This window comes from Chlamydotis macqueenii, chromosome 22 (assembly GCF_036417535.1).
Source record: "Chlamydotis macqueenii isolate bChlMac1 chromosome 22, bChlMac1.mat, whole genome shotgun sequence".
Lineage (NCBI taxonomy): Eukaryota > Metazoa > Chordata > Aves > Otidiformes > Otididae > Chlamydotis > Chlamydotis macqueenii.
In genome coordinates, this window is record NC_141577.1 from 706,607 (window position 1) to 733,107 (window position 26,501).

Consider the following 26,501-nt stretch of genomic DNA (forward strand, 5'->3'; position numbering starts at 1 on the left):
CATTTCCAAGTTTACTCTTTCAAATAAAGAACTTCTCAGATTCTGTGTAAGACAAAATATTCTGGTGCAACTCCCGTAATGAACCTGAAGCCATTCTTGGTGTGAGAGTGAAAACCCTTAGACGTCAAGTTCATTTGGAAATGAACAGGTTACCAGGTTTATAGAAATATTTTAAAAATACTTGAAAATAAAAAGTAACCTTTTCTCTTTTGTCTAAACCCATACATACGTAGCAGTAGAAACGCAAAAGATGAGTAGATACAATTTTGATACTTCCTGGACTATCATCGTATAAAATAGGCTACAAACCTGTTTCACGTACATCCTACCAAACCCAGGCTCAGCCTGAGCTCTAGCTTGCATGTCCAAATTTTTCTTCCTGTTTATCGTCAATCATTGCCAAACAGAAAAGCTCAAACTCTCTGAGTAAGCAAAAGCTCCACAAGATGCGAGTGTGCATCTTTTCTTCCAACGAACGGGCTTGGTTTGTTTGGCCTCTTCACAGCCAGAGCGCGGTAAGAAGGCTCGCTGTGTTTCCGACGATTTGTATGCCTCCCTCAGTTGATTGCAGTCATACAAAAAGCGTCCAGACCTTTTGTTTTTCCTCCCAAAGAGAGAACGCAGCATTAATTACAACCTATAGTCAAAACAACAGCTCATCACTACTCCAAATGCAGTGTCGCTTTGCCGAGGAGTCCCAGGTCCACGTAGGTAAGAATTCCATCTCTCCTCTCTCAGCGGGAGGCCGGGCGCTCCCAGTTACCTGCTGTGCATGTGGATATCCGCGGGTATGAAAGTCACCGTGGGGTGCGGAGACAGGCTGTTGCTGTTCTGCCCCGAGGCAGGCGGCATTGCTGTTTTGGTGGGTTTGGGTTCCAGCTCCCGTTTCGCTCTCATGCGTCTGTAACGGAAAAAGTGGAATCAGCAGGGCGGGCAGGCGGCGTGGCCTCTCCCATGGCAGGTATCGGGAAGGGCGCCACGGAAGCAGGGTAACTGAACAGCCACTGACAAGGCAGTACCACCCAGGATTCCATCCCAAAGATACTGAGTGGCAAGTCAGCGCTTCTAGAGCGTGTACGTCTGACCCAGTGCCCTGAAAAGGGAGAAACCAGGCTCCTTTCTGGCAGCCGCGATGCGCACAGCAGACCTTTCCTACGTCAACAAGAAGCCCGAAAAAGAGCTTCCGTCAAGAACCTCCTCCTGCTTCCTAGCGGCTCAGTCGCTGACGGTGAGGTTCCGGGCACTTCAATCAAGCCCATTATAGTTTAGATTCTCACAGAGCAACAAACACTGCAACGGGCTGTCAGATGAGCACACACCTAACAGTGGTTTTGGTTCACCTTGTCTCACCTTACTGGAGCGGAGAACTTGGCCACGTACCTGTTGTACGTTTTCAAGATGAGCAGAACCACTGTGAAAATAATAATCACTCCCACTACGATGGCAGCAACTATTGCCCCAGAACCTAGCAGGGAAGCAGAAAGGAGGAAAAGGCTTATTTACAAAATTGTCACTGTACTGTTTGAAATTTGCCAAGTTCAAGGTCCATTAAAAAAAAAAAAAAAAGCCACCACCCCACTACTTTTCTTACTTTGGTAGAGACTTTGTTCTTGAGACTTCGTGGTCACATTTACTGAGAACTGGGTGTTATTGATCAGCGGAGCGGCTGTCGTCATCTTGAGTCAGCTACAGAGGGGAAAAAAGAAGAGTTCATAAAATATTAACCAGAATTTGACAGCACAATTCAGCGATGATTAGGCAACTGCCCGTTAAAGATTCAGAGCTCACTGAGTGCAGGCTCACTGAACTGGGGTTCTTGACATTTTCTTAATGGTGAAAATCTAGTGCTGCTGAAGTCAACGGAAATTTTGCTGCAGTCTAGACTTCAGCAATTTGCCTCAAAAGATGCGCTGCAGGGTAAAATAAGATAGAAACACAATAATGCATTGTTACTGATATGTTACTGCTGTTATACAAGTTTGGATAAATACATATTTTTAATTATTTAGGATTTCAGATTATCATTTTGGGTTGTGATTCAGATCACTGAGCAAGTAAGCGCGAAGACTAACATGTCTTTAAGGAAGGAAAAAAGTCGGCACAGAAAGGCTTAAAAACTCCTTTACAGAACAGAACGCAAAGTAGCTTCATTCACCTGACATGAAGAAGAAAAACCATTTAACCCCCTAACCTGAGGCTCCAAAAGTTACACGACAAACAACAGCTATCCCATGACAGAAAAAATACTGCGAAGTGACCGGGACAGAAGTTGCCGTGCGTTCGGAATCACGCGTGCCAGGGCTGTTTCAGGTCTGTCGTTGGAAGAGGACAAGCCTGCAAGCGGACAGCTGAAAACGCACCTGCGCCCGCGTTTCGGTAGGATAAAACTGTAAACCTAGAACGAGCAGCCTGTGTGTTTGCTGATTTTAAAAGCGTTTTCCAAATGTTTTCTAAATGTGCCTGGTAACCTTAGCCATTAAAAGGCTCCTTCAGCCCGAGAAGGGTGTGAATACCACTTCAAACAGACCGCTGCAACCATTTCAGCTCCCGCCTCCAGAGAGCAAACAGCCTCAAACTACCCACTGAAAATTAAATTATTCTACAACACCTGACGCTGGAGTTGAGTTTCCCATTTCTGATTCTGCCCCGGACACACACCAGCCAGCACTCTACTCTGTTATACTCCACTGGGACATTGTGGATCTGCGGCGTGTTCTTAGGAGCCTGCATTTTACAGAGCACAAGGTGTACAATAGCCAGAAAACTACCGAGTGGATAGAGTCAGGCAGTTACAGAGAACCGCGCACGTGGAAGGCAGGCTCCCTTCCCCTGGCTGAGGCTTCAAGTTTCTGCAAAGCAGCATCCATCAAATACAACGCATGTCGTGGCAGGGGGCAGTTTTGGGAGGCAGGGAGGACACAGCTCTGATGGGCAGGGTGTCGTTCTGGGGCGAGGAGGCCAGTAGCTGAGCCAACGGACTGTTCTTGGGAGGCTCCGCTAACGGACAGATGAGGAATGGGAGAGATCAGAACCAGCGGGAAGGGAACTGGTCAACGTCCGCCTGGGTGCGAAGGATCGGAATTGCAAGGTCGATTCATCAAATACTTCGATCCTCTTAAGTTAAGAAGGTTGGTTTTTTTTTTTTTCTTTAGAAAAACAAAAATAACTCTGTCTTGAGTGTGTAACTGGGTCATTCTCTGCCTGAATGATTCCTTTGTTTAGCCAGGGCCAAGTTAATTCAGCAACACGATCACCAACGGTAGTCACAGACCTTTCCACGCTGAAGAAATATTTGGTTTAGAGTTTGCTGAGCCTCACCATACAGCACAGCCAAAGGATTCACACGCGCCTTGGGGGAACCCGTGAGAGGCACCGGAGCTCGGGTGGCAGCACTATCCCCGTGTCCCCACCCGGCCACCTGGAGCCGCGGTGGTGAAGGCTGCACCGCGGACAGGCAGAGGCTGCATCGCACCACGGGCTGGGGAGAGCCGAGGAGCATTTGACCCAGGGACATAACTCGGAAAAAGCCACGTCCAGCTTTTGCCTTGTTGGTCCTGACTAGGAGAGCACAAATTCTAGATGCACAGAAGGGTTTTTCTCCTCCTCTGGCTACTGAAATAAAATAAAAATCCCAAATAAAGGCAGCTTAATAGTTGGATATTAAGCCGTGTAATATTCGTACTTACTGACTTAATCTGGCTCAAACCACTCTGGTAATAGCGAGCTGAGAGCGCATGAGTCACCTGTAACCGAAGAATTTTTATTGTTGTCAGTGAAACCGCCTGTTTACAAAAACGGTTAATTTATCCAACAGGGCGTCACAATCTAAGATGCCATTTGAAAAATGCATCAAGTCTTTTTTTTTTCCTGCCTTGTGTAGCACATAAGGAGGTCCCAGGTCTGTGTCTCAGGCCGGGGCGGGCGGCAGCTCCTCAGCTCTGCCGCTCTCCCTGCGGTGCGTCCCGGCTCTGTCCCTCTGCCCCGAATCAGCGAGGTCACGCCTGACCAAGCCTGTGCTGCAAGACTCAAGGACCCAGCAAAGTCCAGGCGAACCCGCGGGAACCTGCCGGTCTCTAGGCATTGCCGGCTGGGTCTGACTCTAGAAAAACAGCTGGAAAATCAAGAGTGCTCAATAAAAGCTATAACAGGGGAGAAGGAATGGACTTTGGTCCAGCAATCACAGGACATTCTTTCTGTGTGACACACGCGTGCACTCCCCCTGTGCACACACACCTGCCCGGGGTTTCCAGAGCCGCCAGTTCGCCCGCAGCTCTCCAGACTGGGGCTGGGGGCATGCACCGCCGGTTATTTTCCCATCCCCGTATTATGGAGCTGGAAAAGTTTCCGTAAAGTTAAGCTTTGGGCGCGTTTCCATTTAAAGCACCGCTGCAGATACAGCGCGCAGGCTGTTTTGGCAAGCGGCAGCAGTGCCCCCATTGACAGCCCTCCCGCCCCCCTGCCCCAAGGTGGGGATCAGAGCTCCTCTGCCACGCGGCTCCTGGCGACTTCAGGAGGAGGGGGACGGGGAACAGAGGGGTTTGTTCGCGTTGTTTTTCAGGAGAGCTGGGCTGGGAGAGCCAGCTCGCGGCCAGGGAAGGCAGGTGCTGGTCAGGGAAATGCAAATTCAGCGCTTCGCCACCTGGAAGACGCGGCCTTTGCATCCAGCTGCGTGGCAGCGTTAAACGAGATGCAAAGTCAGCTACTGTTTCTCCAGCAGCGATACACAGTAGTTTTTATCCTAGAAGCTCAATTACAGAATTAATTCATCCTTTCAGCAGCACTGCTGTTACATTCCTGTAACCACATCGTACGGGCACAAGCTCGTCTCCCCCCGGGTATCAGCGACCTCTTGTGAGGAGTCCAGCCCAAAGAGAAGAGTGGAAACCCAGCAGACATCTCGTGCTGTGCCTGGACACATGGGGAACCTGCCTCACGGGACAAAGAGCTGCTAAAGAAATCAGCCACTCGCAAGGAGAGAAGGGAAAAGGAGTTACCTGGAGCAAACGGAGACTCACAAGGACAACAACAATCAAACAAAGGAGACACACGAGTCAAATGCCTTGAAATCTACAGCATATCCTCCACCTTCCTTCCTTCCCAGCCAAACCCAACTGGCTGGAGTCCAGCATCGTTTGTGAATGATTCGCTCAAACCAGGACTGGGATCCCAGCCTGGAAAACCACTTCTCCCAGTTCCCATACCATCGCACGCCTCCCTGGCCAGTCCCTTCTGTTCTCCGAGCCCTCCGCTGCCTGCGGGCAAGTCACTTACCCAACGGCGTGAAGATCCAGGCACAAATCCAAGGAGGAGGGCAATCCCAGATGTGCCCTCAGGCACCCCTTGCTGTACCCAGCAGAGGCGGGGAGATGGCAACAGCTGCATCTGGGTTTACCTTGTCCCGAGATTCCCGTGGGCCAGGCCGGAACGAGCGCACACCCTGAGCTGCCTTTCGTGCCTGAGAACAGCTCCCTGCCGTTATCCGCACAAACCACAGCGCGTGAATCAACACGGCTCCTGTTTGCTGGCAGACGCGTGCTCGTTTTTCTTTTCTAAAGACAAATACATCTGCCAGGTCAAGACTTCTGAGGCTTCCATTACAGACTAATAAGTAAATAGGAAACTTTGTCATTCCAAGTAATTATTTGGGTTTCTGTTCTGCTCCGAGCAGAAGCACGAAATGGCCACGCAGCACGCAAGGCTGCGGCGCTTTGGATTGGCACAGCAGATGATGGGCAGCCCGAGTCCCCCCGTGCTGTGCGATGGTCCATGGGCTCGTTTCACCCTCCTCCGCCTGAGTGCAGCCAAGTCCTGCCAAAAAATCACTGTGGCGAGCACACGGCTGAGTGGTTAGATGCTGATGCTAGGTGTGTGTCGGTCGGGGGGGCTGGCTCCATCCAAACGGGGGGATGCGATAGAGGCAGAGCCCCATTGCCCCTGCCCACTCGCCCAGCCTGGCTCTTGGAGCAACGGCACCGGCGCCCTCGGAGCCGGGACTGGTAGCTGGCCCTGAGCAGCGGATGGCGAGGAAGCACCGTGACTCCAGGGCCCCTGGAATTGGGTTCTAACTCTGTTGCTCCATGGAGGTGGTCGTGCAAACATGAAGCTACGTATGTCAGTGGGAAACGGGATGACTCAGATGTCCCAGCGGCTTTTTTCCTTGCTTTTTCTCCTCTGTAATCTCCATTCACGCCTCATATCATCTCTTCCTGCAAGAGGCTTAATGAATGCTGTAGGTTTTGGCCGCACTTCCCGATTTCTGTGACTCTCAATAAAAGCAGCACAGTCATCCCCACCACGTTTTTCTCCTCTCCCACACACCCGACAATAGGCCAGGTCAAGGCTGACTTGCCGGCCCCCACCAAACCCCCCTCCCAGCACAGCCGCTCCTCAGCGAGCCCGATCCCAGCCTGGCACAGGGGCACGAGAACCCAGCACATGAGGCGTCGCCCCGGGGAGCGGGGGCTGCTCTGGGCAGGCACCAGCGCCCCACAGGGTGCTCAGCACCCAGGGATTTACCCCGTGAGCGCCATCGCTGCGGATCGGAGCCCACTGTAGGCACTCGGTGCATCGCTCACGGGCTCCTTTGTGCACTAAATCCTGACTGATTCACTGCTTATTGCCATAAGGGAGACAAATAATTTAGTGTAACCAATAAAAGTCACACTTTCAGCAGCAGCAGGCAGACAGGAGCAGGGCTGGACTTGAAACCCTCATGAATTACTGCCAAGAGAGGAGCCAAGCCGCTGCCAGCTGGGGACCGGAGTTTTAGGACTGTTGTCCTCTGCCTGCAGTTCACACAAGCGGTACAACGTGCTGCTCCCCAGCTGCTGGACTGCGTCTTCTGCAAACCAAGCTGTTCCTCTACCAGAAAAGTGCAAAGCTGCTGTACAAAACTCTGGAAGTTTCATATCCTTCAGTTTTTTCTGTATTAAACGATACATAGAAAATTCCATCTGCAATATAGAAATGCAACTCCTTTCCCTTCCTGAGCATCAAAACGAAAGCAGTCACAAGATTTCTTCAGCTACTGCACAGGCAAACACGTTGAGTGGATGCGGCACGTTCCCCTCTTCTGAGACGCGGTGTAGACACACACGTAGGCAGCGCGATACCCAACGCCTGCACCCTGTCCTCCAGCAGAACCGTTCCAAGCTCTCGGCAAGCCCTCCGCGCCTAAACCTGGCGCCCACAGCCCCGTCACCCAGCCACGCAGCGCGACAATAACTCGCACGAAGCCATGAAGCGGCCGATTACTGCACTGCCTTTGTCTGCTGGCCCCTAATCACCGAGTCAAACCCTCCTGCCCAAACGCGCCGTACCACAGCAGTGCCATTTGTTTACAAAATACTGTGCTTCCGTTAGCAAGGACTTCCTGGGCATGAAGCACATTAATTACCACGAAAAACCTGAACTCGCAGTTCAGACCTGCCAGCAGCTCCATACGTTCCCAGGTAACCACAGCGAAACAGTTCTGCTCTGTGCTGGAGACGCGCAGCGGTAACACAGCGCTGCGAGCTTTCACGTTAAATCCCAGCCTGCCAGCCCCTTCTAGCACGCCGCTCGGCAGATTAAAAACAAACAAACCAAACCAAACCCAAAGAACTAAACAAAACACCAGCACAACCTTGTTGACGGTGCTGGGGCTGAGGGGGTCGGGACCAGCGGTGCCGCATGCCCGCGGGACGCTGCGGCGAGAGAGCCCCCGAGCAGACGCGCGGCCCCTCGCTGGGGAGGAACCCGCCGCAGCGGTTCCAGCCCCGCACCGAGAGGGCTCCCCGGCAGAAAATCGCAGACGACACCTGCTCTGTGTTCCTTTCTGGTTTACCGTTTCGGATGAAGAGCTTCGCTGCAGGAGGAAGCGTTCACCGCGGGACGCGCAACCGCAAACCCGGAGTAACCGCACCCGGGGCCGCCTCACAGCCGCTCCAGCGCCCGCAGAAAGGAACCGCGGGCTTCGGGAAGGAAAAGCGACATTGGCACCCGCGCAGCGCGGAGATGGCTCTCCGGCCCCGCCGCCCCGGCTCCTCACCGCGGGACGCTGCGGGGCTCCAGCAGCGCCGCCCCGGGCCGTGCCCCGCCGCTCTCCCCGCCGGGGCCCGGGGCTGCCGCCGCGGGGGTACCGGTACCGGGACCGGCACCGGCCGGGAGCCTTGCGCAGCCCGGCCGCCGCAGGTGGCTCCGCCGGGGCCGCCCCGCCCCCGGCCCCGCCTGCCCCAGCCCCGGCTGCCCCAGCCCCGGCTGCCCCGGCCCCGCCTGCCCCGGCCCCTGCCCCGGCCCCGGCCCCGGCTGCGCGCACAGCCTGCAGAGGAGCTGGGACTAACAGCGAGGCGCCTCCTCCCCTTGCAGCGCTCAGCTGCCTCTGCGTGAGAAACGTTGCGTTCTAGGTCACCCACGAGGCAGTGGCAGAGAAGCGCCCTTGACAGATCCCATGGGAGCAGTCTGCCAGGACAGTCTCTTCCCATCAAGACCCAGTTACAAAAGCACGTCCAGTTTCCCTCACTTACGTACAGCACCTCAGCTGTGCAAAGAAAACCGGCACCTGACGCTACATCTCCTTGCAAACGTACAAGATCCCCTTGTCTTGCCTGGGCTCGGGGCCCTCTTTCTGCCCCGAGGAGCAGCGTTGGGAGGGAAATGCAGCGCCTGGCATTGCACACTCTTCTCAGCACACAGTGAGACATACTGGGGTGGGAGACATCGTTAATTCAATTAGATTCACCTTGCATTTTTCCACTCTGTGAAGGGACAGATTGAAACTGAAGCCATCCCATCACGGCTTGCTCCGTGCGCTGGGTACACACGCGCCAGAAAGCGTCGAACCAGAACCAGGCTTCTGGGGCCCTGCCGTTCTGGCTGCTGAATGTCTTTGGCTACTTCGTGCTCTGGGCTGGGAGTCAGACCAGACCACGACGCGTGCGTTCGCCCCGATTTGCTCATCCGGGCTGGCTGGAGGAGGCAGAGAAAGGGCAGCAAGCACACCGCAGCTGACAGCCCGCCTGATCTGGCTCCGGAGGAGAAACACGAACGCTGGGCAGGTACGCAGGTTTTGCTGCGCAGAGCAGTTGGGAAGCACTGGTAACGATGCCAGCTATAAACCTGAACTTGCCCTGGCGCCAGTCACCTCAGTGCTTGCGCCAACGAGAGAGCGACCACCACACGTTCCATTTCACACGCTGGTGCTCAAGTGCAAGTGAGGATTGTAAGGAAAATAGCACCTGTGCTTACAGTAGATCAGTATCCATCTCCTAAAGAAACGTTTATGTTTTCCTAACACAGGTCTTGCTTCAGTTTGGTGTTTATGATTGACTGGTTTCCACACTGAACCCCACAGAACAGAGTTTCAAGATCCAAATATTTAGCAAAAAAATTTTTGTACAGCTACGATGACTCACGTTAGTCACTTCCAGCTAAATCCTTTTACCTAAATCACACTGAAACCCCATGCAGGTATCACAGCTCCTTAAAACCGCAGGCTGAAACCTCCGTCAGGATTACTCACCACTCATCTCGTCAAGGGAATACGTTTCGTCTGGCTGGTTTCTGTACAATTACTGCCTCAGCCTGCATGGACAAGAAGGAACACGCGGCGCTCTTCCGGGAGCAGGGCCGGCGGGCCACCTGCTTTCCCTGCGCTGCACCTCTCTCTGGGGCAGAAGCAGCTTCCCTCAACAGCGTGCACTCGTAACTTGGAAGAGGTACGAATAGTTACATGAAGTTAATCATTAATTAGTAATAGTTCTAACTCCATTTCAATAGTACAAGGAAGGAGACACCAGCCACTGTGACTGTCAGGCAGCCCACATTAAGGTGGAAAGTTCTGTATTTTCACCAAATTCCTTTCCTGTTGTCTTTAGGAAAACCAGAGCAGCGAGGTACACTGGCAGCTGTTCTCCAGGTCCTCTGTGATGAAAGCCGAGCAGATCTCCTAAGCCTGGACGTGGTGGAAGGCACAACCAGGTCCTGACGAATCCTGAGGCAACGGAGCGCGTGCAGCCTGGCAGATCCCCGCAGAGCCGGGTGAGGTGAGACTCGGTGCAAACGCTCTTGCCTATCTCTGCAATAAAGCTCTGAAGCGTTTATGAGCTTACACAGGTACGTACAGCGCGGCACACCCTCACAGAGCTGCCAGCTGCAGGCTGCATTCACCCAGAACCGTGGGCTCTTATCGGTTTAATCTTGGCCGCCTTGATAAAGCTGAGATTCAGTTCAAGGTTGCAAAGCAACTGAAACTCTGAAGAGACTCTTGCACACTTTGCCCTACCTCGTCTCCAGAGTCAGCTATTTCCAGGGCAGCCTGTCGGCCGGTTCTGCATTCCTTGGAGAGGTCTCCGTGGCCTTTGTTGCTACCGCCAAGAAGAAAGTGAGGTGATCTTCAGCAGCCTGGTGAAATCGCCAAGCTGGAAGATGTTGTGCACGCAGGAGTTTCCTCCTAACAAGGTTCCGGAGCCGGGATGTCAATAGATGCTCACTGGAAGACCAGCTAACGCTGCGTAAGCATGACTCTCGTACTGAGCACCGCTAGCCCGGCCAGCACTGCCTGCTCGCTGCGCCACGTTATTCAAACAGAACAGGGCCATTGGCCGTAGGGTCAGAAAGGACACAGAATTTGTTATTTTTATATTTTATGTAACACAGCCAAACAGCAGATTGCCCTAAGCATCCTGCCCGCTGCCTCGGCCCAGCACTGCCGACATCGGGGTTTCCGCTGATGCTATATAGCTGGAACACGTTCACTTCACCGGGGAAACCTAACATTCCCTCCTACAAGCCTCAACGTGCCAGCATGTTAAAATGCAAGAGACCTGGTGCAGAAGAGGATTTTAACACATTAGTTAATGTGGAAAACACTGCGTGTGTTCTAGTGCGACTTAGCACAAACACAACTTAAAATACATCAACAACCAAAGCATAACATACCACCTGTCTCTCCACGAAGGTGGGGGCCACGATGCCGACACGATGTCTCTAGCCCTGATCTTCAGGTGAGGGGTACGGACGCATTCAAACAGATGTGCAAGCCTTCCTCAGGCTAAGCGATGGATGCTAGGAGACAACCCTGTGGTCACACTCACTCCGATTTCAGCTCGGTCAGCAGCTACAGGAGAAAAAGTGTTTTATCTTGCTCAGAACAAAGGTAACCAGCTGCTTAAGCACACATTCCCCCGAGGCGTCAAGGATCACAGCTCCCTCCCACCAACTTCGGCGTCACCGCCCAGCTCGGTCGATGGCTCTCTGCACCTCAGGCTGACCTTCACGCGTGCAGAACGCAGGAGCCCCAGCGCCGTGTCTTGCAGGTGCCGCATAAGCCCACACAGGAACAAAGACTCACAGATCCAGCCAGGTGTGCCCCTCCTGTTTGGTTTAGTAAAGGAAATATTTCTGCCTTTTTCTCCAAGGGAATGAGGCTTGGCTGGAGCCTCTTTCCACATTAAAAGCACACTGGACCATGAATTTCTCCTAGCAAGTTTTACACATTAAGCGGAGCAAGTAAACAAAACCCAGTAAGCGCGAGATTTGTAAGGCAATCTTATGTTCTGGGCTAAAACCCATCAGTAATCCAAAACCAGACAAAAATGGAAACAGAACCTTTCAGGAATAAATTAAGCAAGAGACATTTTATGCATGAGGTCCTTCTGGGAGGAAGCAGGTCAGTAAGAAGGCAGACAGAATGAGAAGCTGTAATCACAGGATTGCAACAATAGGGCCCATTCTTAGCCGTTCTAAAACAAAACCAAAGTACCCCCGGCCGCTTCTTCTCCAGAATACACAGGCAGACTGCCCAAAGAAAAGACTATACATTTTTTCAGCTGCTTCTCGAGAAGAATGCTTTAAAGGAATTTGGGATATGTATTTATACAAAGCGCAAGCTCAGAAAGGACTGAGTTGGTGCCTCTGTGCAAGCTTACTTCTAAAAATAGCACTTCAGTTAACAGCGGGTCAGTGATCAGGGGAAAGAGGTTCTGACGGTCACTGCCGAACCCTCACGGGGAGCAAACCCAGCAAACGGGAATTTCACGCACTTTACAGAGAAGGCTCCGGTACCCTAAAGATCATGGACAGAGCGGAAGCGGAGTAGAATCACTTCTGATGTTGATGGAGGGCTAAATCCAAGTTTCCTTTTTGTAAAGCCTCTGCTCTGCCCCTCCTTGCCCACCTGTGTCAGTGGTGCACGAGCAGCCGCTTCCCTCCCTCCAGCTCCTGCGAGCCCCGGGACACCAGCCGCGGCAGGCGGCGTGCCAGACCAGGTCTCCCGCACAACGGGGCCTCCGGGCACGGTCACAGAAACCAGGCAGGGCTTCACACACAGCCAAGGAAGGCAATTTTGTGCATTTTAAATATAATTCAGTTAGATTGTGCCAGTGTGTGTGAGGAGAAGGACACACGGCCTCCCTCCACTGGCCAACACAAAACTGCCGCAATCTGCCCGATCTGAGAGAGGGAACCTGGGGCCAAAGCACACACCGCGCAACAAGCCAGTGTTTTCAGAGTTGTTGATCGATGCATTCAATTTTATATTAAGTCTGACCACCTCCTTCCTGTGGAAATGGCTCTTTGGAGGTTTTTGAGAACAAGCAGTTATTTATCTTTATTACTACAGAAATTCCAGAGCTCAACACCGCAACGCGAACGGGACCTTCTCTCCCACACCAGTCTCAGCAGGCGTCCAACTCCATTCAAAAATCCATGTGAAATAAACATCCAAATGGAACTCTGCTGCGACGGGCACCCCAGACCACCACGAAAACCCTCACGCTCCCTCCTTCAGCCCAGCCACGCCCAGGATTTTTCTGCTGAAACCCCCAACTTCTTCAGCACTATTTTTCCAGTAATTTGCTTATGGAAAACCATGAACTCTCTCGACTGTGCTCAATTGCACGAGCACACAATACCATTAGAAAGATTATAGATCAAGCCTAGGCCAATATGGAGCACAGGTAGAAAACCAGGTGTGAATGGCACTGCGTTGTTTTTATTTGAAGTGTCTTTACACCATGAAAGATGTTGGAATGCAAGTTGTTACATGTTTTACACAACATACATTGACAACATTACTTGCTTAACTTGCCTTATAAAACTGTTTCTGAAGGTCTTCCACTTATTCCTACTTACAGCAACTTCTACAACGGGGTAGAAATTAAACAATTAACAAAAATATAAACACCACAGAAAATCCATAACGGACTTCCGGAATTTTAAAAATACACAAGTCTGATGGACAATACAAGTTTTTTTGTTGTTGTTTTTGATTTTTTTAAAATAACATGGAACAGTGAGACAGAGAAGTCAGACTTTGAGTGATTTTAATACCTGAAGAGATACATAAATATCATGCCTGTGGAGGCAAGATGAACAAAACCCATCTTCCTGCCTTTTTAATGTGTACTGCTCCTGCCTCTGGAACCAGGACCTGCCTGCAGGATCCCATTTTGCAACGTGAAGCTGGTGGCAGGAGGGGATCACGAGCTGGTACAATACGGAGTTGAAAACTACCACGCCCATGCAACTTCATGACCATTACTTTTTCTCTCCTCTGTCATTCAAGTGAAAACACTTTTGAAAATTCAATAAGCACGTCATGTAGAACTGAAACACGCTAAAATGAACTTGAAAAAGGCTAATTTTTGAATGATTTATATATATGAACATCAGCAGTCTGGTTTGTTCACAAATAATTTTATTTTTTTAAATAGAAAAAAAGAAGAATCTGTCTAGACTAAAAAAGGTTGGTTATAAAATAGCATAAAAGCATAGGAGCATGAGTCATTTTACTGAGGCATATTTTCCTCCTACTAAAACACGTAACACAAGATCACAAAATTAAAGATCTGTATTTTAAAAGATGCATCCTGGTCTCAAAAGTAGCAGATGCTCTACCAGACAGACAGGATGCCACACAGAAAAAGTCTTAATGAAAAACAGCAAACAAGGGCTGAAACTGCATAAAAACTGGCTAAGCCAGGCAACTGATTGTCTTAAAAAATACAAAACAGACTGGAGAAGTTTAGGAGCACAAGTTAAAAATTAACCCTAGACGTTTTATCTCCTAACATAATTTAGTCATAACATAACAGTCACTGAATTTATTTATACATGTAGGCCATCTCTAGGACTGCAGAGGAACACCATCACCGTATTTCAGAGAGGATCAGAGACGACACATTCAACAGCTGACCCCACACTTCACTCCACGTACCGCAGTTCACTCCGAACCAGGCGTCAGTGCAAACCACGGTACCTGTCGGAGCACCACCCAGATAGCAGCAGCGTTGGCGACAGACTGGCAGCCTGTCTTCTCAGTGGTCTGTGGTTCTTCCTCCTGCACTCTCCTCTCTGTGTAGCCACCAAAACTACCTGAATTTAGTTCCATACGTGTATTTGTGCCTCATGTCAAATTAAAAAGACATATTTGGCATTTCTGAGAAAAGTAAAGATTAATCTTCACCTCAGAAGATTACTAGCTGGGAAGGAATTTTAGCATAAAGAGCACGTGTCACTTGTGTTTAACACTCTGTTACGAACTGGAGGCTGGTGTACCAGTACGGATCAGCTTTTAATTGCTGTACAATTAACCTTCTTCAATCCAATTGTGACAGTATGATATTATTTCAGCACTTGGTACATCACACTGTACAGTATAAAGAAAAGAGTAACATCCTAAAAAAAACCACAATCAGACTTCCTATTTTTCACTATTTCAAGTCAGGTGGATTTGCTACACTTGGGGGACTAGTCCCTAAAATTAAAGTGCTTTTCAGAGCATTGGCATCCAAAATCTTGAACATGAGAGACAACTACAAGTAAAATCTGTTGTCGCTATACATAACATATAGCAGCAGTACAGACATCAACACATGTACTCGTTAAGTGTCTGATTTTTGATTCTACCTTGAGCATCACAGAATTTAACAGTGCATAGTACCCCCTACCTCCAGCGTACAATCAAACGCTTTAGACTCATTCAGGATTGTTGCAGGTGGTTCTGGACGCCTCGTCTGCATGATCTTCTGCTTGGGATTTTTTATTTCATCTTCCTCTTCTGTCTCACTTTCACAGACATGGACAACTACACTAGGAGTTGATTCTGTTCCTGCATGAAGCTCGTACTTCTCCCCTGAAGAGCAGCAAACAAAAATCACGCTAAGAACATCCCCAAGGAAAAGCATTAAGTCACTTTATCTCAAAAACTCCTTAACATCTGTAGTTAACACAACCAAATACTATTCCCATCTCATCTTTAATTTGCTCAACTTCCACAGTTCAGCAGATCTGTTACAATTTTTAACAAGTCCCTGTATCTGTTACACTGTGCTTTCGATATAATCAATCTTTTAACAGACATTTAAAGGAAGGGAGGGATGGATGTAAAAAACGATCGTGAAACACTAAAGACATCAGAAGACAGGCAGCACACAAATTTTTAAGTTATGTCACTTTGCTGTACAATTTGTACGGCATTTGTTAATGAAAAGCTACAAAAGCATTTGAAAACATTAAGCCTCCTAATTTCCTGCTTGTCACAGAAAGCAAACAGCATGTTTCCTAGGAAGGCTCATAAAGAAGCCTGATGATTAAACAAAAAAAGTATGTATTAGCATCCTTAATAACTGGATCTGTCCCTCTGCAAGAGACTGAACTTTCCATTCCTCTTCTCGTTTGTTAATACTGACACTATGACAAAATTCAGTACATGGATGTGATGCGGCTCATACCACACAACCCAGTCTGTGCTATACTTTCAATCAATTAACAAATTAAGTAAAAAAGAGAGGGATCATTTTATTAAAGTAAGAAACATCACATAAGAGAGACTCAGTTTCTTCTCACAAAGTAGATAAATTCCCTCGATAACTATTTTTGAAGTTAAGTAACACGACAGAGCAGGTAAACGTTCCTACCCGGTCCCAACTTGGAGACAGCACAAAGCAAGTCATAGTTTATCAGGGGAGTTGCATCTTCACTCTGCTTCCATCCAACCGGTGGAGACGCAGGTGGTGATATCAGGAACTGCTTAACAGGTTGCGGAGGAAGGAGGTAGGACTTGTCACCGATTTCACTGGATACCTGTACCTGAAGACAGACAAAAGCCAGAAGACACAGAATAAAATGACAAATATTAATTCTCTTTTTATTTAGTCTGCTTCCCCAATAATGCACACTCATTCTCTGCATTAGCAACGCTTAATTCAGCCTAGCTCTAAAAACGGAAGCAGTAGAGCTTTTGTCAGCTCTTGGTGTGACACCTTGGAGAAACGCCACAGGTAAGAAACCGGCCTAGGTAAGTCTGATGGCATAGCTGCGTATGACACATGCAGGCTGCTAATCCAACCGGAACATGCCGGGAAAGCACCTATTATAAAGGGCTCTTGGGACCCACTTTCTTTCTTTCGGCACATTTCTGTTTGTGTATGGGGGAAGGTGCTTTGTGTCACTACAGCGAGCGTTCTATACCAGTTACAACTCTGTAAGCTCAAGCTGAAAAGCAAAACTGTCCCCTAAAGCATGAATTTTCTCAATGAGTGAAAATAATATATTCAGCGTAGAAGAATGAGGCTGAAGATAACTTCAAACATTTATCACGAATGAAACTCACGGGCAAAAGTGGAATGAAGAAGAACCCGGGACGCATGTACAACGTTTTAGTGTTCCATCATACCTGTGCGAAGTACAGCTTCAGCTTTTTTCCACTGAAGTCAGTTTCATGCAGTTCTATCCGTGCTCTTGCCGCTGCCTCTGGATTGCTGAAGTTTATCCTTACTCTTCTAAAGCTTTTAAACAACTGGAACGAAACTTGATTATCGTAGGCTGTGAAAAGTCCTTCAAATCTTTCCTAGAGATGAAGTACAAAGATTCTCCAAACACAAAATGAACACTTTCACTCAGTGAAAACACATTTTCCTTTTGCGTTCCTCTCCCAAATCCCATTCGCTTCCTTAATCACCTTCTAAGCCTGCACATTCCGTACTTCCCTCAGCTACCCCAACTTGCAAACCATTTTTCAGTGTAGTACTGCTTTGTCTCGCTAGTTAAATCCCAATTCCAAGAGCGCACTGACGTGAACAAGCCTATAAAACTCTTAGTACATAAACTGCCACCTCGCGACAGTTACTCAAAAGTGCAGATGTCAACACAAACACTGGTACTTGCACGTGACTTTCATCCAAGCATCTCCAAAAACACTATGCCAGTCATCTGGGTTTTATATGAGACAAAGTGCTGAGTGCTTCAGGAAAATGTCAAAATCCTCAAGACTACTTTGCAAGAGACAAAAATCTATTATTACTAAACAACATTTGGTTACAAAATTAAAAAATTGGAAAATTAATGTTTTATTGAATACGGAATCTTATCCTCAAGTTCTTTTAAAAATAATAACTGCACTGTTATGAAATGTAATATGTTTTAATTTACTAGTTCTCTGATCTACAAGAGACCTAATTTGCAGATATTTCTTTTATTTCCTAGTGTGAATGCACTAGGAAACTTCTAGTGTAAATTTTAATTCACTGTAAAAAGTCAGATTAAAATCAATGGATGAGAATTACGCAAGCAATCTCTTTTCAATTTTATTTACTATGTTCTGATAATATTCAGTAATTTAGAGAGATCTACGTAAGCAAATAAGCAGAAAACGAATACACCTCCATTAAGAACTCCTTCCAATGACAATAATTAATTTGCTTGATTCCAACAGACACTGCTCTCTTTATAAAAATCCTGTTGATTCCTTCATTCCTGTAAAAATAACTACAAAATGAGGGGCTTTCATTTTAAATAGGACCAAAGAAATTCTTCAGGTGATGCTCACGTTAGTTTTAACAAAAATATTATTTTTTTGGGCAGTTATCTCCAATCTGTACTCCAAGGTCTTTATTAAACCACAAAGCCTGTTCCTTGCACACCGGCCAAATTTTGTACTTGACAAACACAAAACCGCAACGTAGTGAATCAGCCCTGCAACGGAAAGTCGTGGAGACAGCGTTCCAATCATGACATTACCCTCAAAAAGGTAAATGTTTGAGAAAGAAACAATACATACTTTTACTCTGTCTGAATTTTTCACCTTTTGCTGTTTGAATTAAACTTGAAAAAACTTTTAGATGCTATGTAAAAGACAAAATCATTGAAATACGCATGCTAACTTGGACATCCTACAGTTTTCCTGTAAAACATGTATTTAACCTACAACACTTAAGTGGAAACTGATCGCATTAAACGCAACAACTTCTCAGTCAAGTCAACCTGAACTGCTGATGTTTAAGTGTTGCTTTAACAAGTCAGCAGTAAAAATAGAAACATAGCTAGAAAATATCCAGCAAATGGATGAAAGAGTCAGAGCAGAAACAGAACCTTAGCAAAATGCTCCGTAAGAATTAAATATGCAGATTTCAAATCAGCAGTAGCTTTTAGCCCTTTCTTCTCACCAGAATATGAATCATTACTCACCTACATGAAGTTTCACAAATGAAAACGCAGAGCATAAAATATTTGTGCCTACATACAGAACCAGGCAATCTATTTTTTACAGCTATGACTACTACAGAATCAGGGAAGAAGATGATTGATTTTGATAGTCTGCTTGCAAGCGCTGCTAGCTTTGCTAGCGTGACCAAATGGATTAAAAGAATCCTGGGTAGCAAAACCGTTAAGCGTCATCAAACATCCCCCCCTCCAAAAAAAAAACCAACCCAAAACCACCACCAATTTTCAAATTGCTTTCTGTTCATGCACGGACAGCACAATTTCCATTTGTTTCATGACCTGTTTGCTGTGCTTTCAGCCTTTAAAAGAAGACGTAGGCAGAAGTAAATCATGCCATGGAAACGTGTGTCCAGGGCCTGACTAGGCTGCATTTCACAAACCAGACAAAAGCCGTACTATATATCAAAGCACCTGCATTCTTCCAAGCACGAGGAAGAAGTCTGCATAGTAAGCATTCAATTTATAGACATAATGTGTAATTCTGACCTATTCTAAACGAGTGTCTTGGCTATCACAATCAGCTTAGACGAGCTTGCTGACAGTACCATCAGTACTTTACAAACTGTATTTGAAATGAAAAGTTTACAATTTAAAATCTGTGATTAAATTTACAAGTGGTTTAATGTGGCAACTAATTATCCCAGTATCACCAGAGAAAAAGCTAGCAGGTCTCCCTCGATACGCCTCGTATGCACGGACGTACTGTGGGAATACTTTCACGGAAGAGCCAATGCGCATTGAAGTGACGAATCACATGCAGACATGCAAAGCCATTTAGCACGGCAACACGTCCAGTGCACGCTTCCTGTGCCGGGCACACAATGAATTACGGGGCACTGCTTCTGCAGCACCAGAGTTAAATTAGCCCGGTGCATAATTTAACGTTCCATTGATTAACTGATGCTTTACTACCTTCTTCCAAGGGTAGTACCACTGAAACTAACGGGAGTGCTCCCCGCTTACAGAAGTCTTTTGAACTAGAAGCTGATCCAGTAGAAATAGTAACAATTTAAATTAGTGATCAGCGAGTTAAAAATTTGTCTAGAAAGGGAGACGTCATCTTGCATTTTTTAAAAATTAGATGCCATATGATTTACACACTCGTATGCATTGCCTGTTCTGTTCCCCAGTACAAACTGCAGCAATACACAAGGCTAGAAATTAACTCTTCTGCTGACGTACATCGGCTAGCAACAACTCACGCTCTTCGAAGAGAAGCATTTAACACCAGGCATATAAATAATGGCTCATTCTCTCTACAAAACTTGAGAAAGAAAAAATAAAGCCCTGCACCTGAAAATAAGCCACTGAAAACTCAACAGCCTTTTCTGGCACCTGTCTTTTGTACCCGCAGGAATACAATTAAGACAAACTATAAGAACAACAGCTCTCGTTATCTAGTACGTCCTCCTTACCCAAAAGGTGATCTGTGCGCTGCTTTACCCACTGTTTCTGTGACACCACGTGCACGTTCTCAACTGATCACTGTTCCCTTTATTTTGAATGTACTATGACTGTTAGCAGCACTAGCTTAGCGATGCAGCTCACAGTACGTATTTGAAAGATTGACTTGTATTTAAGGACACAGTTTAGCAACGCTGAGGCACAGAGCAGCGTGTCCTGTCTGACACCACATCTTTCGCTCAGATGTTGAACGCTTTTCAGCAAAACTGTAGGTTTCGTAAGTACTTTTGCAAACAGAAACTGAAGACACCGCAGACCAAAGCTTTCATATCAGCCCCTCCTATCTTCCCTCACTCATGTACTGCACATCGTTATTCCTGATGCTCTGGAAGTGAAGGGAAAGTACAGATTCGACTGAATAAAAATGTTAGTGAGCCAGAGAAGTTTTAGTTTATAATAAAGGTCTTTACAAGCCACTTTCAAGGTGTTCAAGTCAGAACACACATCCTGCAAATTTATAATGCTCTTTTAACAGAATCCTTGCCTTGAAATAAACCATTTAAATTTGCTTTCAGATGTTATTTAAATCTGCCCTTGGATTTCATACCTTGGATAAAGAGAAAAAAAAATAATCAGAAGAGCTTTTCAAGGGAGCACTGTGTATCTGTTAACAACTTCAAATGCTAGAAAAGTGTAGTATTATGAGCTCTTTGGTAACTGTACTAATTCTGATCTCAGCTTACCAGGTAAAAACTTTGGGTTGATTCCCTCTCCCCACCCCCCAATTATAACATGCAGTAATACACTGAAAATCCAGACAAAAACAGCTGTAGGTATACTTAAAATACAGTACTGCAAACATGCCTCTCTACCTTACCTTTTCTTCCTGTACCTCAAAGACAGCTTCATGTACACTGCAAGCAAAGAGTGAGGTAGGCAAGTCACTTAAATCCATCATCTCTTCCAAGTCATCTTCGTTTTCTCCAAAAATCATCTGTTCTTCTTCTTCTTGGTCACTGCTGTAGAGGTCTGACTGGCTGTCACTCCAGGACTTCATAGTATCTCTGAGCATCGTTCACCCAAAGCAACTCTTCTTTGTGTTCCAGTTTCTAGTAGGGGTCTGCCATTCCAAAAAAAAAAAAAAACAAAAACCAAAACAGAATGTGAAGATACCACATCTTGTTTGACTGTTCTTTAACGCAAATAATTTTTATAAAAAAAAAGAACAGAAATCAGCATGAAACTTGCTCTCTTATCCACAAAACAGAAGCACTGTAACTCATTTCTGTAAATGGGATAAAGACACTGCTGTTCCATCTATGAAAAGGAAGATGAAGTCACTCAGTCAAGCAAACAAAATTTCTCCTCTCTTTACTCTGACATAAACCAAGAACTATAGTGCTGTTCTAGAAGCTTTTCTCCATGACATACCTCTCAGCTAACAGCAATTTCTTATTTAACAACTTAAAAGCACTTCCCAAGTAATCAGAGCAGTCTTCCGATACTCGAAGAAAATCTGTATTTCACCAGTGGGAACACCTGTATACAGCAAAGTTAAACCATCCGTCCAAAGCCTCTCCGAGCCAGCGGCACATATGGGAACAAAGCTAAGATCTCCTAAGGTGAGGACACTTCCTTCCCCTAAGCACCAGAGCATGCCTTCCCCATGGGCGACAGAGTATCTACAGCCTGCAGTAAACGCGTCAAGGCAGAGGAAAAAACGTGCAAACAAGCAAGAGACTAAATAAAAGACTTTAGGTAATAAGCTAGTTTTTACACAGTAAAAAAGATCACTAAAGAAGATTTCAGTAGAGCATACCTTATGCCACCTATTGCTGCAAAAACCCTGAGATTATCACACTACTGTATATTCTAATGCAAACGATGGCAAACGTAACTGTACCATATCTAGATCTGGAGGGGGAGTTAATTTGTGACACAGCACTTAACTAAGAAAAAAAAGATTTAATACCTATTTTAAGTATTTACAAACCACTTAGCCACACACACACAAGGTGTGAAGTTGATCAATGTACTCTCGGAGTGGACACAGAAAAGCTGTCTGAAGCGATGTGTGCACATGCACGCAGCTCCGCACCAGTTCACTGTCACACCTTCAGTCAAACCATTACAAAGTCACGCACAGACCTGGCTAAATTTTCCCAGCACAGCAAGTTTCAAAATTTTCAAAGGAAGTGCTCCTCAGCATCCTAGAAAGATGTAAATACAAGAAAACATGTAACTGGTGAAGACCTCGTTTTTCGTTCTCACTGATTCATGCAAGAAGGAAAGAGAAAAGAAAAAGAAAATATGCCACCACAGGAAAAACAAAAGCCACCATCTGGCTCGGCAGCACAGGCTCCAGGAGAGTTGAGTGCTAATCAGTCCAACAGGCAACAGGACGCAGACACCTACACACAAGCCAAGCTGAGCGCAGACAGAACTGAGAGCACTGTGCCGGCCTTATCCTGGTGTTGGTTCCCAAGCATCCCCGTCAGAAAGCAGCGCGGATCACAATAAGAAACACCTAACCCACACATGACTGCTCAAAAAACCTGGTTTTCTGACAAATCAAAGGAGGAGACTTGCAAACAAGGCAAGACAGCAAAACTGGAGCAGAAAACAGAGAGTTTGGAAATGCTGGCAAATTCAAAGATTAAATTAAATTGACTATAACGTGGAATAAGATAATAAGGAAGTTAAAACACCAATCAACACAAAATTTGGTCAAGTTGGCCACACTATGAAGAGCTTTAAAAAGTTCAGGCTGTCTGAGCCTCACACACTACAAAATGAAGTCAAAGCAGCCCAGAGGGAGGCAACGGCATCCAGAAAGTCAGATTAGCAGAGCGCACAACTGCTGTGACTTACACTGAGCCTGCAGTAGTACTCCTCTCTCCATGCTGTTAGTACTGTGAAATCAGACATCACAATTAAAACAAGAGAGACTTTAATCCACAGATTATCAACCGAACCCATCGCTGCTCCTTCACAGTTGTCATCACCTCTTATGCCATGTAAGGAGCCGCAATCTGCAGATCACTAGCACCAGACCCTGCAACGACCACAGAGCTGTTCCTCCGGTTGGTGTGTTAGCACACAAGAACAGCACTTTAGGAAAAATGAGCAACGAGACGGATAAAATGAAGGCAGACTTGGGATTTTATTTCTATAAATAAGACACCTGAACTCTGTATTCCTGGCTAATATTCTGTACAATGAGACTTCATATAGGCTTCTTGAACAGAAACCGTCTTTTATGCACCAGCGAGACTAGTATTCGAGTATCTGCAAAAAAAAAAAACAAAACAAAATAAAACCGACACTGTTAAAAAGAGCAATACAAGACACTTTCTAAAACACCAACTTAAAGACATAAAGAATGCACTGTGGGGGAAAAAAAAAAAAATCCCAGTTTTTCCTTCTTTTGCCAAATTTGGTTAAAGTGATTCAGAGAATTAAAATTAACTTCAAAATTCCAGCATGAGAAGGTTTTAAAACTCTGAAATTGTTATTTTGTATTTTCAAAAAAAGATATCCATGTTATTTCCATGTCTGTTGGGTACAACAGAATAGAGCAATTCTGTAAACAAAAAGGTAACAACATACAAAAGACAGAGCAGTAAAAGGCAAGGATGATAGCCAGGTAAACAAGACAGTCGGGGAAAGGTCTTTGCCAAATCAACTTAGGAATTTGAGAGGGATCAATAACAAACAACTGAAATGTTTGCAAACAAATGCCAGGAGCTCAGATATCACAGAATACCACACACTGTAGGAGAGGGCAGGAAGAAAAAAGGAAGGGAGAAAAGCCAACAAAAAAGCCACAAGCTCTAGGTTCCTTTACAATCTAATTTATGTAACAGTAAATGATCCAAGTAACCTACGAAGCAGACGGAGATACAGTGACGGCTGCAAGGTCACTGTGATTTTCACCATGCGTGAACTGCTCAACAGTTCACGTGAAACTGTCTGGTTAGCATCTTAACAGAAGAAATTCAACTTGCAGCCTCTACATCTTTAGTCCTCTTTGTTCTAATTCATTTAATCCAGTCCTATGTGAAACTGTCTACCTGTGTATTCCCACAGAGTAAAACAAACTACCAAGCACGATGGCTCGGAGAAAGAGCTGAGACGACAGCCCTCACTGCAGGCCTGACTTCTGTTCACAAAAGATCCTCCCAGTAAACCTTTTACAGAATAAATACCCTCGATATGAGGAAAATACCGCTTTTTGCTCAACAGCAATCGGTGGTGTTATGAAACACATCAAATTCTGCACAGGCATGCATTATTGCACAGAAGAGATGCTCTTCAGATTTGTAAAGAAGTTCAAGAATCTGATGGAAACACACAAACCTGCCTAGGCACACAGCAAACAGCCTCAGTGGCTTCAAGTGTCGCTATACATGAATTCATCACATTGTAACGTTTAAATACAGCAACCAAACGTTTTACTGTAAGATAATTTCTGCTCTGTAAAAGGGCAGCGGGTCTCAAGTGATGTGTGTAAACGATAATGGAGAGCTGGGGCAGTGTGAAAATCCCCACTGCCATGAAGCAGATCACACTTTTTTTTCCTCAACTAGTAACAAAAACTGAATTGCCAGAAATCATCTTGTTCCCTTAGAGAACACGAGTACAAACTCGTACGCTATTAAGCTACAGAAGACAATGCAGTTATTCCCTTGAATTCCTGCAAACAGTCTGCAGGGAAAGGGATTTAACAGAAGCAATCCTAGTAAAAGTGAAAGAAACATTTCATCCACAAGATCAACAGTTCTGTACAATTTACAGTACAGCATTTCTTGCTAGTCCAAAAACAAAATCTGAAAAGCTTCTGTAGAGGGCACTGAAATATAAAAGCTGCTTCAATTATGCTTTCTTTTTAAAAAGTAAGAACGCATCACAGTTCTATTTTTTTTAAATCATAAACCTACATGGTTAATTCTAGTTTTCCCACAGATTACTTGTTTTTCCTGACTTCATCCCAATCAGTATCTAAACACCACAGCTACTAAGCAATGCAGGAATACACAGCAGCTTCCCCGAAATTGGGGATGAGACAGGTAAGGCTGCTGTATGAACATTAACTAAGAGCAGTTGGGAGCAGTACTGTGAAAAGTGATATTTTAACAGACTAGGTAGAAGTATTTTATATCAGAAAGCAACAAAATTCAAAGAAGAAATAGTTTGGTAGGTACACTGATGTGATTATTGGTACAACGGCCAAACCGCTCTGCTTCAGTTTCCCACTACGCAGAGAATTACTTCACTTACCTCCTTTGAAAGGTGAGAAGCACCTATTTATACGATAGTCTGATACAAATTAAAATATATAAATGCTAGTTATTTATTACAATTGGCTACAACTTAAAGTATTAACTGCAATAAACAATTCAAGATAATACGCAAATTCATTGTGTAGACAACACTTATTAGCAAGCTTTCCGATCACGCGCACTCTCAGATTTTAGATTAAATGGCCTTACACAGGAGGACTAAAAGGATCCAAGAACTAAAGCCACTTGGGTAAGATCTTTTACTAAGCCCTTTGTTACTCTGAAAATTAATACCTGCTTGTTATTTAAATAGCAGGTGACAGGTAGCTCTGAAACATTTAAAAGCGTTTAAAAGGTCTTCCAAAATCCAAGCAAAGTGTGGAAGTGCAGCTGCTGCCATGGAGAGCTCAGCTCCCCACCGGAGCAGGGCTGCGGACAGCAGCGGTGCCACCTCCCGCTCGCGGCCCTGCTCTGCCCGCACCGCTGAACGCGGGCAGCTCCCCCGTATCACACCCCGCCGCTCCAGACCGCCTCCCGAACCCCCCCAGCGCAAGGGCTAAACCCGGCACGGCAGTTCCTCCATCCGCGGCCGAGTCTGCTCCGAGGAGCCGGTCAGCCCGGGCTCAGCCCGGGCTCAGCCCGCAGAGGAGCCGCCCGCCCCGGGAGCGGCCCCGCGCGGGTTCAGGGCTCGGGGATGCGCACCCACGTTCGGCGTTAATACGGCACGGGATGAATACGAGGGTGGGGGCTCGGGGGTTATTATTTAAACAAATCCTCTGTACCTGCCCTGACGAGCAACTGGTAACGGAGAAAACAACTTCCCCGCCGCTCCGCCCGGCAGCCGCAGGCAGCAGCGGCCCCGCGGGACGGGCGGCCTCGGCCCGGCCCCGCCGAGCTCTCACCGACCGGCGGCGGGCGGTGCTCGGCGCGCCGGGCCGCCTGACCTCACCTCCGGCCGGGAGCCCCGGGGAAGGGCCGGGGAGGGGACCGGGGAGCAACAGATGGCGGGCGGGGGGGAGGCGGGGGGCGCTCACCGTCTTCCTCGGCGGGAATCCCCTCGGCAGCGGCGAAGGGGGCGCCGCGGAGGGGAGCGGCGGGAGCGCGCACTACCCGCCGGTGGCCGTGCGTAGCGAGCGGCAGCGACGACAGCAGCGGCGGGCGGGGAGCGCCTGGAACGCGCCTGCGTGCGCGCCCCCTCGCCTCCGCATCGCCCCAGGGAGCTGCGGGCAGCGGGAGGGGGGTCGATGACCCGGATGGAGGGGGCGACTCTGCGCATGCGCCAGCGCCGTTCCCGCGCTGAGGGGTCGCGGCGGGAGGCCCCGCGCGCCGTGCGGG

The 26,501-nt window shown here is 47.1% G+C and overlaps 2 protein-coding genes across 11 annotated transcripts; both read right to left on the minus strand.

Moving 5' to 3' along the window:
• Positions 1-129: 129 nt before the first annotated feature.
• Positions 130-11,052, minus strand: NCMAP (non-compact myelin associated protein). Of its 7 annotated transcripts, none has more exons than XM_086765086.1 (5): positions 7,826-8,176; positions 3,687-3,743; positions 1,592-1,686; positions 1,381-1,465; positions 130-901 (listed from the first exon to the last, which is right to left on the minus strand). In XM_086765086.1, the coding sequence occupies exons 3-5, from the start codon at positions 1,674-1,676 to the stop codon at positions 760-762; spliced, it is 312 nt and encodes a 103-aa protein (XP_086621212.1). In that variant the 5' UTR covers positions 1,677-1,686; positions 3,687-3,743; positions 7,826-8,176; the 3' UTR covers positions 130-759. The 7 variants fall into 7 exon arrangements, with proteins under 7 accessions (XP_086621212.1, XP_086621210.1, XP_086621211.1 ...); XM_086765084.1 differs by lacking the exon at positions 7,826-8,176 and adding an exon at positions 1,789-1,910; XM_086765085.1 differs by lacking the exons at positions 3,687-3,743; positions 7,826-8,176 and adding exons at positions 1,789-1,910; positions 2,609-2,624.
• Positions 10,973-26,359, minus strand: RCAN3 (regulator of calcineurin 3). 4 transcript variants are annotated; one of them, XM_086765078.1, is made up of 8 exons: positions 26,201-26,359; positions 22,756-22,796; positions 22,033-22,094; positions 20,762-21,004; positions 16,655-16,828; positions 15,897-16,068; positions 14,928-15,112; positions 10,973-11,095 (listed from the first exon to the last, which is right to left on the minus strand). In XM_086765078.1, exons 4-8 carry the CDS (start codon positions 20,954-20,956, stop codon positions 11,069-11,071), a joined length of 753 nt encoding a protein of 250 aa, XP_086621204.1. In that variant the 5' UTR covers positions 20,957-21,004; positions 22,033-22,094; positions 22,756-22,796; positions 26,201-26,359; the 3' UTR covers positions 10,973-11,068. The 4 variants fall into 4 exon arrangements, with proteins under 4 accessions (XP_086621204.1, XP_086621206.1, XP_086621205.1 ...); XM_086765080.1 differs by lacking the exon at positions 22,756-22,796; XM_086765081.1 differs by lacking the exon at positions 10,973-11,095 and having other exon boundaries at positions 12,951-15,112.
• Between the last annotated feature and the right edge of the window lie 142 nt (positions 26,360-26,501).